Below are 13,157 nucleotides of genomic sequence, written 5' to 3'. Positions count from 1 at the left end.
AAACCCTAGTTCTGTTGTGTAGCAGCGACTGATGGCAGCATTTTAGATTTTTTTTTTTTTTTTTTTGGGTAGTTGAGGTCAGACTTTATCTAATTTTGCACCCATTTTTCCCCCTTTAATGAGGGAAAAAATGCCTGTATTAAAATTTTATGGAAAACCCTTTGTAAACAGTATTTTTTAAATAGCTGGGTCATATTCTGCAATGGGATAACATGATGCTGGGCTTGGTCAGGGATACTGAATCATTTTGCAAGTGTCCTTAAAGACCCTCACTGCGTCCAGGTGATCTGGCTCCACCTCCAAAGGTAAGATTGAGAAGTGGAAGAATGGAAAGCTTTGTGATATGCTAATATCTGCCCTGCTCTTTTTTCCTGCGTTTATTCCTAAGATCCCTTGTAAGATTTTAGAAAAATGGAAGGAGTTTAGAACTTGAAAGTGTCCTTTCCACAGTGCAGTCCTCCCCCTGGTTTTATTGAAGTGTAATCCTAGTGGCTGGGAGTTGGGTTGTGTCGTCACCCTATCCCCCCAGGGTTATTTCCTCATTTTACTTCCTTTCTGAGGAAGATCTCATGTTGTACTTCTTTGGTTGTCAGCATCTCCCCTGCGATCAGCTGAGCGAGGATGGCCACGCTGAAGTCAGCTTTTGGGGATTCACGTCTCACGTGTTGCACACCCGCACCCTGCAGGGCGTACCTGTTTTTATAAACATGTGCCAAATCTTTGTCTGGATTGTGGTACAGCCTATTGTGGAGTTTGGGTTCCTTTGAGCTGTCGCATATAGAAAATTGTCCTTATTTCAAGGGCAGAATTGACTATTTTGAGCTTCTTCCAGGTGGTAAAATAAGTAATAATGGAATATGCATGAAATTTGAAATTTGTAACTTTATGCATGCCCATTAACCTTTCTTGTAAGCATGAAAGATAAGGCAGCAGGCGAGGCATAATAATAGCCAACCTATCTGAGCCCTAACTTCTGTGCCGGGCATGAGAACAGGGGTCTGCCCGGGTTAACTCATTTCATCCTTGTGCGTCAATCGTGTTACCATCCCCAACTTTATAAATGAGAAAGACCTGAGGCTCGGAGAGGTTAGGCAACTTGCTCAAGGTGATTGGAACTGAAGCAACTCGTCCCCCAACCGAATTGTCCCGCTGATTAAAAATGCAGTCTGTAGAGCTTGGTGGAATTTGTAGAACTGGTTTTGTTTTGTTTTTTAAATTTTCTTTCAAATATTGGCGTATCTGAGTTAATACCAACTTGCAGGTATTTGACGTTTCATGAGAAGGGCTCTGGCTTCTGTGGTTTTAGTTTGTTCCTATTTGGGGACGGCGTCTGGCACCCCGGCAGGGTGCAGACATCTGTATTAGAAGGCAGAGGCTCCTCCTCTCAGAGCTGCCAGTGGCTCATGGGAGCCTCTGAACCCCCTATGGGACCCCAGCTTTTCCCCTGTGGGCTCTTTGACGACAAAAGAAGGAAATCTGTGTTCAAGTTGATTTTGGGAATGGGTCTTGTGGTAGGCGGCTAATGTGGGGTTTCTCCAACATCCCTAGGACTGAAGTAGGTTTCAGAGGGACAGAAGACCTATCATGTGTGTCCCTTCCCATATTGAGCAGAGAAGCACTGCTTCGACTCGGGACTGGCTATCTCTGTGGCCCTCAAAACTCTATTCCACCAGGTGGATTTCATTTATCCAACCATGGAGCAAAAGTCAGACCAGTTCCAGAAAGTTCTTCCGTATCCTTGCAGGAGGCAAAGTGTGTGGCACCTGAAGTCTGCCTTGATCCTGGTCTTAAAGTTGTCAAAGGAAAATAAGACGTAACAAAAATAATAAGATACTTTATAAGGACAAGCTCTCTTTCTATTCCCATAGAATGTTCAAATAAAGGAAAGGAGGCCATGCAGAACCCGGGATAGGACCTGGGGCCGAAAAGTAGGGGTGGTGGGGATGGCTGAGCTGAGGTAATAGATCAAGAAGCCAAAACAGCAGGAAGTGTCAAAACTTGGAAATGGCCTCCATGATTGGCTGCTTGGAGTGTCATATGATTGGAAATGGTCTCCATGATTGGCTGCTTGGAGTGTCATATGATTGGAAATGGTCTCCATGATTGGCTGCTTGGAGTGTCATATGATTGGAAATGGCCTCTATGATTGGCTACTTGGAGTGTCATATGAAGCGAGTTCAGGTTCACCTCCATCTCCTTCTTTCTAGTTTGTGAGTTTGCAGGGACTCCCCAGTTTAGAACTATTAGTGCCATGTAACCCATAAACTGAGAACTTGTGGTTCAAGCTGTAGTCTTCTCTTACTATTACACTGAAATAAGTAGACTGGAAATAAAAGAGGAATTTGCCTTAATCTTTATATTTCACCTTTATTACTCCTAACTACTGAAGCCCTTGAAACACTGTTGGATAATTACCTTGCTTTCTCCTGTGTGTGTATGTGTGGTTTATGTCCCCATTTGCAGCATTTCTTAGAAACTATTCATTTTTTTTAAAAAATGAGAAGATTGGCTGGGTTGCCCTTTAACTGGAAAGAAATTTGAAGTATATATTTTAGCTTTTTGAACACCCATGGCTTTTCCATGTCATGGTAATGGTAAAGAAAAAAGAAATAGTCTTTTGTTTAATTTTTTCTCTCCTCCCCACCCCCCATTTTCCTCAGCAAGCTATCCTTTCCGTGGGTGGTGTTGAACTTGTAACGTAACTGTCTGATGTAGAAGTCTCACACACCACACATTTCAGGACTGGAGTTGGGAGGTTGTTTTGTATGCAACAAAAATCCCAAGGCTAGTTAATAGCCTACCATGAAGCTTCAGGAAGATGTCGACAGATACAATATGTTGACACAAACTGAAATTCTCCACCGGGGAAAATTTGTTTTCTACACAGGCTTCAGCTGGAAAAAAAAAAAAATCTGAAGAGCCTTATAAAAATCTTGAATGCTAATAGAATTTTTTTCATTTAATAAATATTTATTGGGCACCTTTTATGTGCCAGACACTATTCTGGGTGCCGATACAAAAATGAATAAAAGAGGCAACCCCCTGCTCTTGTGATGGGAAGAAAAAGACAGAAGATACATAACTGAATTTACCAGCAATAAAGCCATTTCAGACAGTAGTATGTGCTCTGAAGGAAACGGACTGATGGGTAGACCATGACAGTGGGGTGAGGTCGAAATGCAACTAGGGAAGGCTTCTCAGAGGAGGCGACATCTGAGACTCGAAAGATGAAGGGGTAAATGAGCATATGCATGGCAGAGACTCAGGTTGACTCCAGATTCGAGCTATATTAAGGAGAATTCTGGAAGCATGAGATGAAAATCCACATCATGCCCAAGGAACGCGTATGAATTAGACGAGTGGCTTTTATACAAAACTCAACCCATTTTGGGTTTCTGTGACTCACTGTTACTTCCTGCCTCACTTCACTGATCGAGCTCTTTCCCCAAAGCTGCCCAGTTAAACTGAGCTGAGGAGGGCTCCAGTCTGGCTGGCTTTCTTCTCTGTGTTGATGTTGACACGAATTTTGCAGTTAGGAGATCCAAGTGTTGCTTTGATGCCCTGGGAATGGGCTGTGGGTTTGGGAGGGGGAGGAGGTGGTATTAATAGAAATCTAGCAGGGAAAGAAAGCCATGTCTCTCCTGTCCCAGAGTCACCTGACAGAGGTGAGGACTATAGCATCCAGACCCCTCCACATAACATGTTGGGGTCCCTTTGTGATGAAAATGAGAAGTTCCTATTGTCTTGTCCTCAGGATTATGGAGATCCTTTTATGTGGAATCTAACAAAAAACAAACAAACAAACAAACAAACAAAACGAAACAATTGGGTCCACTCATCCTCACTTTTCACATTTAAATCTTATTTTTCTAAGATAATACATTGACATCGTTCCAAATTCAAAAGAACCAAGAGAATATACGGTGAAAACCACACATTCCTGACCTGGGGGCAAACAGGGGAATGGGTTTCTTGGGTATCTTCCCAGAGATATTTTATATATGTTTGCAAGCAAAAGGGGGAAGATCATCTTTCTCTCATTTTGTCAAATATACAATATATTAAACATGCTATATATGTATATAAACATGTTTATGCAATATATAGATATTGCATAACACATAATATAATGTGTTAAACATATATAGAAAGAGCTTCCTAATGACTTTAATAGCTAAATAGTACTATACTGTTTATACTGTGTTTAATCAGTTCTCTACGGTTGGACGTTTAGGCTGTTTCAATCTTTTGCTTATAACGTGTGATGCACTAAACTTCCACGTACATATGTCATTCAATATAGATGTGAGGGGCTGTGGGGTCTAAGGGTATGTGCTTTATAATTTTGATAGATAATGCCAAGTTACCTTCCAGGGAAGGTAACTTCCAGGGAAGTCTCACTCCCACCATCAGGGAAACATACCAATTTCAGCCCAGCATCCGTAGTTACTAGGACAAGCTCTCCATGTAAGCTACTCTAGGTAGCTCATTTAGGAATCTGGCTGGCAAAGCCTGGTGCCCAGTACCACGGAAAGGCTTTCCTGCCACAATTTGGAGTTCCAGAGAAAATCCTGGTGCCTCATCATCTACGGGTGAATCAAAGTTGCCCCAAACTGGATCTTTCCGGCCCTTACCCATCTGCGTCAATCACGCTCTAAGAATTAAGTCCCCATAAAAACTGCAGCGTAGCTCCTAACTCACTTAAAATGGATGAGTGGTGGTGTTTTGTAAATTATGTTTTTCTTTTGAAGCAAATCCCAGACAGTGGCATTTCACCCCTCCGTGCTGCATTACACATCTCTAAAAAATGCTCACTTTCTCAAGTAACCGTACCCATGATGCTGTTACCACAACAAAATTATTCAGTCATCCTTTCGAATTATCTAATACTGCCTTTGTATAGCTACATTTTCCTCATTGGCTCAAGAATGTCTTTGGAAAATTATTTTTGTTCAAACTGGTATCCAGACAAGGTCCTCCAATCACCTGTGGCTGCCTTGTCTCTCTCAGTCTGGAGTGACCACCTCCCAGCCTTTATCCGCTGCCACTGACTGACTGGGGAAATGAAGCCTGTTGTCTTGTCAAATGCCTCACGTTGTGGATTTGGCTGTTCGTTTCCTCGTGGGGCCATTCAGTTCCTTCCTCCCCTTTCTGCTTCCTGATGCTAAATGAAAGTTCGCACTAAAGGCTTGATTAGATTCGAGGTCTGTTTTGTTGGCGCGAATGCGTCAAAGGTGGTTGTGCCCAATGGTGCCTTTGACGTGATGGATTCCTCCTGGACGGCAGCCTGTCTTCTCTCGCGCTGCGCTTGAGAATATTTTTATCAATGTTTTTTTTAACTGGCTTCCTGTTTCTTCTCTATGACCACTTTCTAGAACCTAATCAATTGTCTCAGAGCTGATTAATAAGGACTATGAATTAGAGATGGGAAGACAAGAACCTGGCAGGCCCACACTTGGGCTGTGCCTGTCTGATGTTTCCCTGCCTTCACGGTTCTCAGTAGGCTGGTGTTGTCCAACAGAACTTTCCACGATGATGGAAATGCTCTGTGTCTGTACTTCCAGTACAGTAGGCACTAGCCAGAGGTGGCTAGCGAGCGCTTGAAATGTGCAGTGGCTCCCTCGCTCTCACCTGGAGTGAGAGTAGGGTCTTTATATGGGCCTATGAGAACCTATGTTACACACACCTTACCTCACTGCCCACTACGCTCTGCCTCACTGGTGGGGCTCACGCCCCACTGCCCCCCACCAGACTGTAGGGCATCGGTACCAGGGGGCCAAACATGTGTCACCCAGACACCCAAGTGACCCACTCCAGCATCTCCTGCATGTAGCCTCCTAACTACCACCTCTCAATGACACCTACCCTGAGCACACATCCGTCTCTCTTTACCCCACTTTATTTTGACAGACATCACCTTCTAATAGGGTTTATAATTTACTCATTGTCGGCCACCACTCCCCTATACACACACACACGTTCCATGAGGGTAGGTTTCTACTCCCCTTCCCTCCACGCATTTGTTCAGTGCCATTTTCCAAACACCTAGAACATGCCAGGTACATAGGGGCTATTCAGTAAATATTTATTGATTGAGATGAGTGAAACTCGGGTATGTCCAATTTCAAAGCTATGCTTGGCTCTATTTTATATATAAGCACATACCCACCTGCTTGGGTCTGTTCGGTTGTCCTGCTTACATTAAGATGTCGAATTGTATAGGAGAATCAGAGTCAACTGCGCAAGTCATCAAACCGACTTCCTTCGGTCTTAGGATCACTTGGCGTAGTATTAAGGAAGCTGTCACTTGTAGCTTCTTGTAAAGCCGGGTGTATTAAGGAATTATGAATGTCAAGCTTCCACCTATGAGGTTACTGCCACAGGACCGAAGGCTGGCTGTGCGCGTGTGTGCGTGCGCGACCGTACTTGTTCTTACCGGCTTTGTGGAAGACTGAGACAGCAGATGCTTGAGGAACACGGCACCTCAGCCCATGTATGTAGTGAGTGAAGGAGCATGTGGTCTTAGAACTAAGCTACGAGTCTTGCCTCTCCCCACCCTGCTATTTGACATATTTAATAGAAATCATATTTCTCTTTTTGAAAAAAAAAATAGGTTGTTCTGGGTGAGAATTTGACTTCAAATTGTCCAGAGGTTATCTATGAAATTAAAGAAGAGACACCCGTTTTCTACAAACTGGTTCCTCATCCTAAGGAGAATATCTACATCTATCTAACGGCCGGGAAAGAGGTAGGTAAAAATACCAGCTATTGCTTCTGACTTCCGAACAGAAAGTGTTTAATTAACGTCATTATCTAGTAGCGAAGCTTTTACTTTGAACTATCGGGTTTAAACACTGCTGCAGGCTTCGAGAAGACCCGCAGTGGTTCACGGACGTGGAATTAAAAACCTGGCTGTCAGTAAGTAAGCAAGAAATATTACCTATTTAGACAATTTTATTATTGGCTATATTTCCAATGCCACGTTTTTCAGGGGAGGGGGGTGCTTGCAAATGGGTGCATAATAAGCTAGGTAACTGAATTTACACATTTATTGTGTGGGCACTGAACGGTTAGATGCATTTATGAATATACCCAATGGGATTGGCTTTGGAATTTGGGGTTAATATCAGGCCATGGTATCATACACATTCATGAACCAGGAAATATATGGCACTCGCCCTCCCTCCCTTAATTTATTTGGCTGTTCTAGTTTTTCTTCTTGCTTCTGCTTACTGAAATAAAGAGAATATCTTTTTCCATTTTCTTCCTTTTTACAAGGTGCTTTCACCAAGGGAAGGGAAGAAAACTAATTTTTATTCAGTCCCTACTGACCATGTGCTAGTTACTATTCTAAATATGGTCTCTCTATGTGCATAGAGTTGTGTCTGTCCACACAAACCTATAAAAACAGTGTTGTTGAAATATGTTAATAATTTATTTATTTATTTTTTAACAGGTTAATAATTTAATGAGATAAAATTACCCTTCTTTTATACAGGAAGAGCCTAAGACTTGGAGAGGTTAAATAATTCACTCAAGGGTGTGTGTGTATATGTTAGATAAATATATATATATATGTGTGTGTGTGTATATATATATGCCTATATATAGATAAACAAGGTCAAATCCTAAACCTATGAAAACTAGCAGCCTATTCTGGCACAGTAATTTGGCTCCGTGGCCACTAGAACATACAAAATGCAAAGGAGATCAATGAGACTTACAGAATTGTACAATGGGATAACAGCTGCCCTTGGCCCACCCCCACTTTTCATTCTTTGTCTCTCATTCTAAGGGGAAATGGCAATGATATCAAGCCACATGTGTTGTTATAGTCACGAGGTAGGTACATGAGCACTCTGTGGTCTCCGGAATTCCTAGAAAGGCTGTATTGCCCTTTGCATGTTGCAAAATCAGTTACGCAGAATGAGCTCGTGGCGATGGATAGTGGACCTGGTCTATGCTGGTAAACCAGTTGTCCACCCTATAGAATCTTCTCGAGCAGCTTGTTTCACCACTCTGCACTTTCCATTCTGTTTCTTCCCCGGGCTTCCTGCATTTGAAAGACTTTGGTCTATTCCACAGACTGCCTATATTAAGTAACTATTCCCATTCCCAGGTTTTATTTATCAAGGGCATCTGGAAACTGCCAGCCGGGGAAGAGACTGTGCTACCACACGGAGCCAATAAAATTCCAGCCCAAAGAAAAGACTCTTGAAGTCTTGCTTGACCCATGCATGTTTTTTCCATTCAGCTTTTTGAAACATTGCAAATAGATCACAAGTTCTCCTTACTGCTTTCCTTGGGACTCGGGACTGTAAGCTGGGAACCACTGGGAGAGCCACAGATAGCTGACAGGTCCTCATTTTCTGGAAGGTGAAGGCTGCTTAGCCTCTGGTCATTCGAAGTCTGAAGTCCGAGGGAGAGTTTTTGACTGGGCGTCGAAGCTGGTTATTCATACATTCTTCACTTAGGTTTGTGCTGTGGATCCTATTAGATTCTGGTTGAGCCAGTATAATCCCTAGAGAGCCAAAACCTAGGGAAGGTTCTGTCCTAGATTCTTGGGGAGATAATAACAGCCAAACTAATATGCCCTGGCACATCTATCGAATATGCGGCCATTAAAAATAACCATATGAAGATTTATGCATTGCTGTGTTAGTCACTGTAATGTGTTATTAAGTTAGAGAAGCGGGTCCAGTGTAAGTACTCATAGTGTTCTCTCTTTTGCATAGAGTTAAGTTGTTTTTATGTTTAAGTACACTGCATAGTGGTTCTCACAGAAGGTTCTAGAGACTCATATTCCACTAAGTGTTCTGAGCAAAAGTAGCCCTAGGAGGAGATGGTATTGGCTGTACCCCTCCTGGAGTATTACGATGCCCAGCATATTCAAAGGCTCTCAGAAGCCTTGTTCTAAGGAAATCGATTTGCCTTTTCAGTGGAAGATTTCACATGTTTGTTGCACTGTGGGATCCTTTCCCCACACAATAGTGATAGCCAACATTTACTGAGCACTTAGTATGGGCCAGACAGTATAGTAACACCATGGAGTCAGCGGCACCATCACCATTTCCCTGATGAGGAAACAAGGTTAGAGAGATTACGTATTTATGAACCACCCCCCCCCCCCCGAATTAAGATGTTGTGTGAGCTACAAGGAAATAGCCACATTCTGGTTAATTCTGGCTCAGGCTGGTGGTCTGCCCTCACATCTTTCAGTAGCATCAAGGACTATGAGAAATGGACAGGTTTATCTCCCATGAAGTCAACTTAGAATTGCGGCATACTCCTCAGGACAGCCTATTTTCCTTACCAACCCTTTCTAGAACTCTGTTTCTCTAACCTTTTAAAGAAGTTACTTCTACCTTCTAGCGTGAATAACTTCCCAGCTTAATGAGTTCCCCAAGTTTCCTTACTGCCTGCTGTGGGATTTTGCCTGCAGAAAACATGCCATGCAACACTGAGGTCCTGTCTGCCTCCTGCCACCCCGCCTCCAGGCTCTGACTGACTGTCTCAGATGCCTGGGTCTTCCCGGCACGGGTCCCTGCTCTGTGGGTTGCTTTTTCCCTGACAACTGGAAGAGGTGGCTTGAGGGGCCGGCAGTGATTTGAATACTCCCCGATTCTTTCATTCTCAACTCCAGTGGAGGGAACGTGAGTGAGTGAGCTAGGAGCTGAAGCAATGGAGTTACCCTGGCAGGAACGTGGGATTGCCCTCATGTCCATGTCCAGCGCCAGCCTCACGCTGATGCTCCTGGGTCAGAGCCTTTGCCATCCCTAGATGCTCATTTCCAAATCACCACTGACCCCACATTGATGGTCTTTGTGGGAAGACCCGGTGACCTGATTCCACGAGCCCCTTGGAAATCATCACTAGCCAGCCAGAAACCTGACTGTATCTCAGACTCACTTGAGCGAGCCCCTAAAAATTCAGATTCCCAGGCTAGGTCCCAGACCTACGGGCAGGAGTCTGGGCAGCGGGGGCAGCAGGGTATCTGGGGATCCACACTTTTCAAAGCTTCCCCGGGGGCTTCTGAGAACCACTGCCCCACGTCATCACAGAGATATCCGGAGTTCAAGTCGATTAGTGTGCTCTTCCTGGCCCCTCAACAGATAAGGGGTTGTCGTTTTTCCGGCGTTGCTTGTAATTCCGTCTGAACCGCGGGTGTTTTTATTTTTAGGTGAGGAGAATTCGTGTTGCCAACTGCAGTAAACATCCATCCTGCACGGAGTGTTTAACGGCTGCAGACCCTCACTGCGGTTGGTGCCATTCGCTACAAAGGTATTCCCTGATTCTTTCTCACCAACTCACATGTTCGGGGAGGTGGGGGGAGTGTCAGGTGGCAGAACACTTGTTGCCCTACTTTGAGGATCCGTTCCGATGACCTGGGGGGACGGAGCCCTTCGCCGTCCACTGAAGTATCACGGTGGAATCCTAATTAATTGTCGGCGATGTTCCCAGCTGTGCCAAGGCCACCAGACGGTTGGACCGGGACCGCTCAGGGCTGCCCGTGCCCAGGGGTGGGAGTGGGGGAGGCTGGGGCTGTCAGTGCTGCTTGTACTTTCTACAGAGTTCCCCAGGACTCCAGAGAGAGAGAGAGAGGCAAAAGGTTTTCCCCCCGAGGAGATGAAAGAATAGGGAGGTTTGAAAATTTTCAGCTGAATCCTCATAATGTCACGCATCCGGCTAGCTGGGTGGAAGCCGTGTTATTGATGGCGCTGTCCCCTGCGGCGTGGTACAGCTGGGGGCCTGGCGTACGGTCTTGGTGCCCAGGCAGAATGGGCCCGGCCTGGGCTTGAATTACGATGTTCGCGACCCATCCGGGCTCTGGGGCGACTTGTAGTGGCTTCCTCCTCGCCATGGCAGCTCCTAGCGTGGCTGGGACAGGCCTGGTTGGATTGGCTGTTGCCATGGCAACCCAGTACTCGGGCTCCCGCTACAGAAACGAGGAGGAGAGCGCCTGAGCTGTAGCTCAGGCAGGGAGAAAAAAAAAAAAAAAGAAAGAAAGAAAAAACCATAACAGTGTCTGTCAGTTCGATGCTTTCAGTTTTTAAAGGTGAAAAAGGATAAGGAGGAGCGGAACAGGTGCAGAGACGCCAAAGGCTGAACAAGGGGACAGTTGGGGGAAAGAAAAGAAGACTGGGAAGAGAACGGGGGAGCCCCTGCGGAAGGAAACCCAGGGCAATGACGGGAGAGGGGGAGAACATGGTCTAAGCAAGAGGTTCAGGAAACAGGCGAAAAACGTGGGGATGGAATTAATTAGGAGTTCACCGAGGAAGTTGAAAGCTACAATGCACCCAGACTCGTACTTGCCCTTGCCTTCCACGGCGCTTCCTCACGGGGCTGTTTCCGTCAGAATCATTGGCAGACAAAAGAAGCAGGACCAGGAAAATGCTCATGAATAACTGTAATTGGGTAGGAACGTTTTCTTCGCGTGGCTCGCCCAAGTCTAGGGTTTAAGGAAATTAACCGCTCATCAACAGCATGTCATTGCCACACACCCACTTCACACAACTGCCCTGTTCTTTCCCACCCATTCCATTTAGGTCGGTTCCCTGTCTGTATCTGCAGAGCTCCCTGCAGGGGTTCATTCGGTGGCAGCGGCGAGAATTCATTAGCTACACAGAGCTAGTGGCTACTATATTGGCAAACACAGGTCTGGAGTTCATGGACGAAGTGTACGGGCTGGCGAGATGACTTTGGGGTTTAGATGCATCTAGATGGGACGTAAAGAAGCCTGAAGACCAGACAAGGGAGGCCGTGTCGACTGAGGGGAGGAGCAGTTGGGGAACTGAGCACGGAGGTGGCATCACGATTGAGGGCAGAGAGAGGAAGAGGGGGAGGGAACAGCCAGAAAGGGAAGAGGAAAGACCAAAGGAGGTGGTCTCCAGGTTGCCAAGGCAAGAAAGATGGGAGTGGTCCACTGTGCCAGATGGTGCTGAGAGACTGGGCAAGAGAAGAGAACTGATCCATTGGACTTAGCAGGTGATGACTGGTGACCATGACTGGGGCCGTTGTGGCAAGTGGTGCTAATGCTGCAAGAGAAACATGAGAGAGCAGAGCAGAGACAACTCCTCAGGGGAGCTTTGCTGAGGAAAACAGCAGAAAAATGGAGCAGACGTTGGAGGAGAAAGTAAAATCCAGAGGGTCTTACTGTTTTTAAGGTGTGTGAAAGCACACTATGCTTTGGGGCTATTGGGGAAGTTCCAGTGGAGAAGGAGAAACTGATGGTGCAAGAAAGGGAAAGGGCGCTTACGCAGTTGTGTCTCAGAAGATGAAAGGAAAGGCGATCTCACACAGGTACGCGAGGGGAGGCAGGCCTCGGGAGGGAGGTATGCGAGTCAGCCTTGGTCACAGGAGGGAAGGTGCAGAACGTGGGTCCTGGGGCAGGTAGGTGGGGGAACGGTAAGTGGCATCAGTTTGTATTGCTTACATCATGTTCAGTGACTTCGGAGCCGTCAGAGTGAGATGGGGGAGGAAGTACTGGAGGTTTGAAGAGAGAAGGGAGAGAAGGTGGGAAAGAGAGTTGGACAGATAATGGAGATGGGAAATACAGTGTGATCCCTGGGCAGCAGGAGGGCCCTGTGGAGGCCAGTGGTCTTGCTTTTGGAACGAGAACACTCTGTGTGGTTTTGCTATTGAAGGCTGTGTTCAGCTCTGCTGGTGTGGTCACAGAGTTGGGGAGAGCTAGGTTGAGCAAGGTAGGGCTTTGCAGGAAATACACGGTGTGGGGGGGCTGGGGATGGAGGGTGTATCCAAGGGATGCATGATGGTATTGTCAGGGATATTGGTACTTAAGTAGTACCAGCAGACCCTGGGCTCTCCACTGGAAGCAACTCTAAGGAGGGCGGTGAGGGATGGGAACAAGGGGTGGGATCTGTGCTTGGGAGGTTGTGGTTGGATTTAAGACTTGTTGGACCTGGGGAACTGGAAAGAGGTAGCAGTTGGACTGTAGGGAGGTCACGCGTGCGGTGGCACCATTGGTAATGACAAAGTCTAGGTTACCTTCGTGTACCTGAAGTAGGATGGAAGATAAGATCGTTGGCAGGGAGGGGGTCAAGGAACTGAGGTAGCGGAGTGTTGGATGAATCAACTGTTTGGAAATTATAGTCGCCAAGACCAACTGTGGAAACAATGTTGGAGTGAGGAGCAAAATA

The 13,157-nt window shown here is 45.9% G+C and overlaps 1 protein-coding gene across 1 annotated transcript in view; it reads left to right on the top strand.

The window, feature by feature from the left end:
• Positions 1-13,157, top strand: part of PLXNC1 (plexin C1) — a 141,271-nt gene that overhangs the window by 22,529 nt on the left and 105,585 nt on the right. Inside the window, exons 3-4 of the mRNA XM_080811988.1 lie at positions 6,614-6,748; positions 10,181-10,281. Coding sequence (XP_080668114.1) covers positions 6,614-6,748; positions 10,181-10,281 — 236 coding nt within the window. The remainder of the gene's footprint in view (positions 1-6,613; positions 6,749-10,180; positions 10,282-13,157) is intronic.

The sequence above is a fragment of the Martes martes genome (genome assembly GCF_963455335.1).
Source record: "Martes martes genome assembly, chromosome: 8".
Taxonomy (NCBI): domain Eukaryota; kingdom Metazoa; phylum Chordata; class Mammalia; order Carnivora; family Mustelidae; genus Martes; species Martes martes.
The sequence above is the reverse complement of the archived record's forward strand: the minus strand, read 5'-3'. Positions and strand labels throughout refer to the sequence as shown.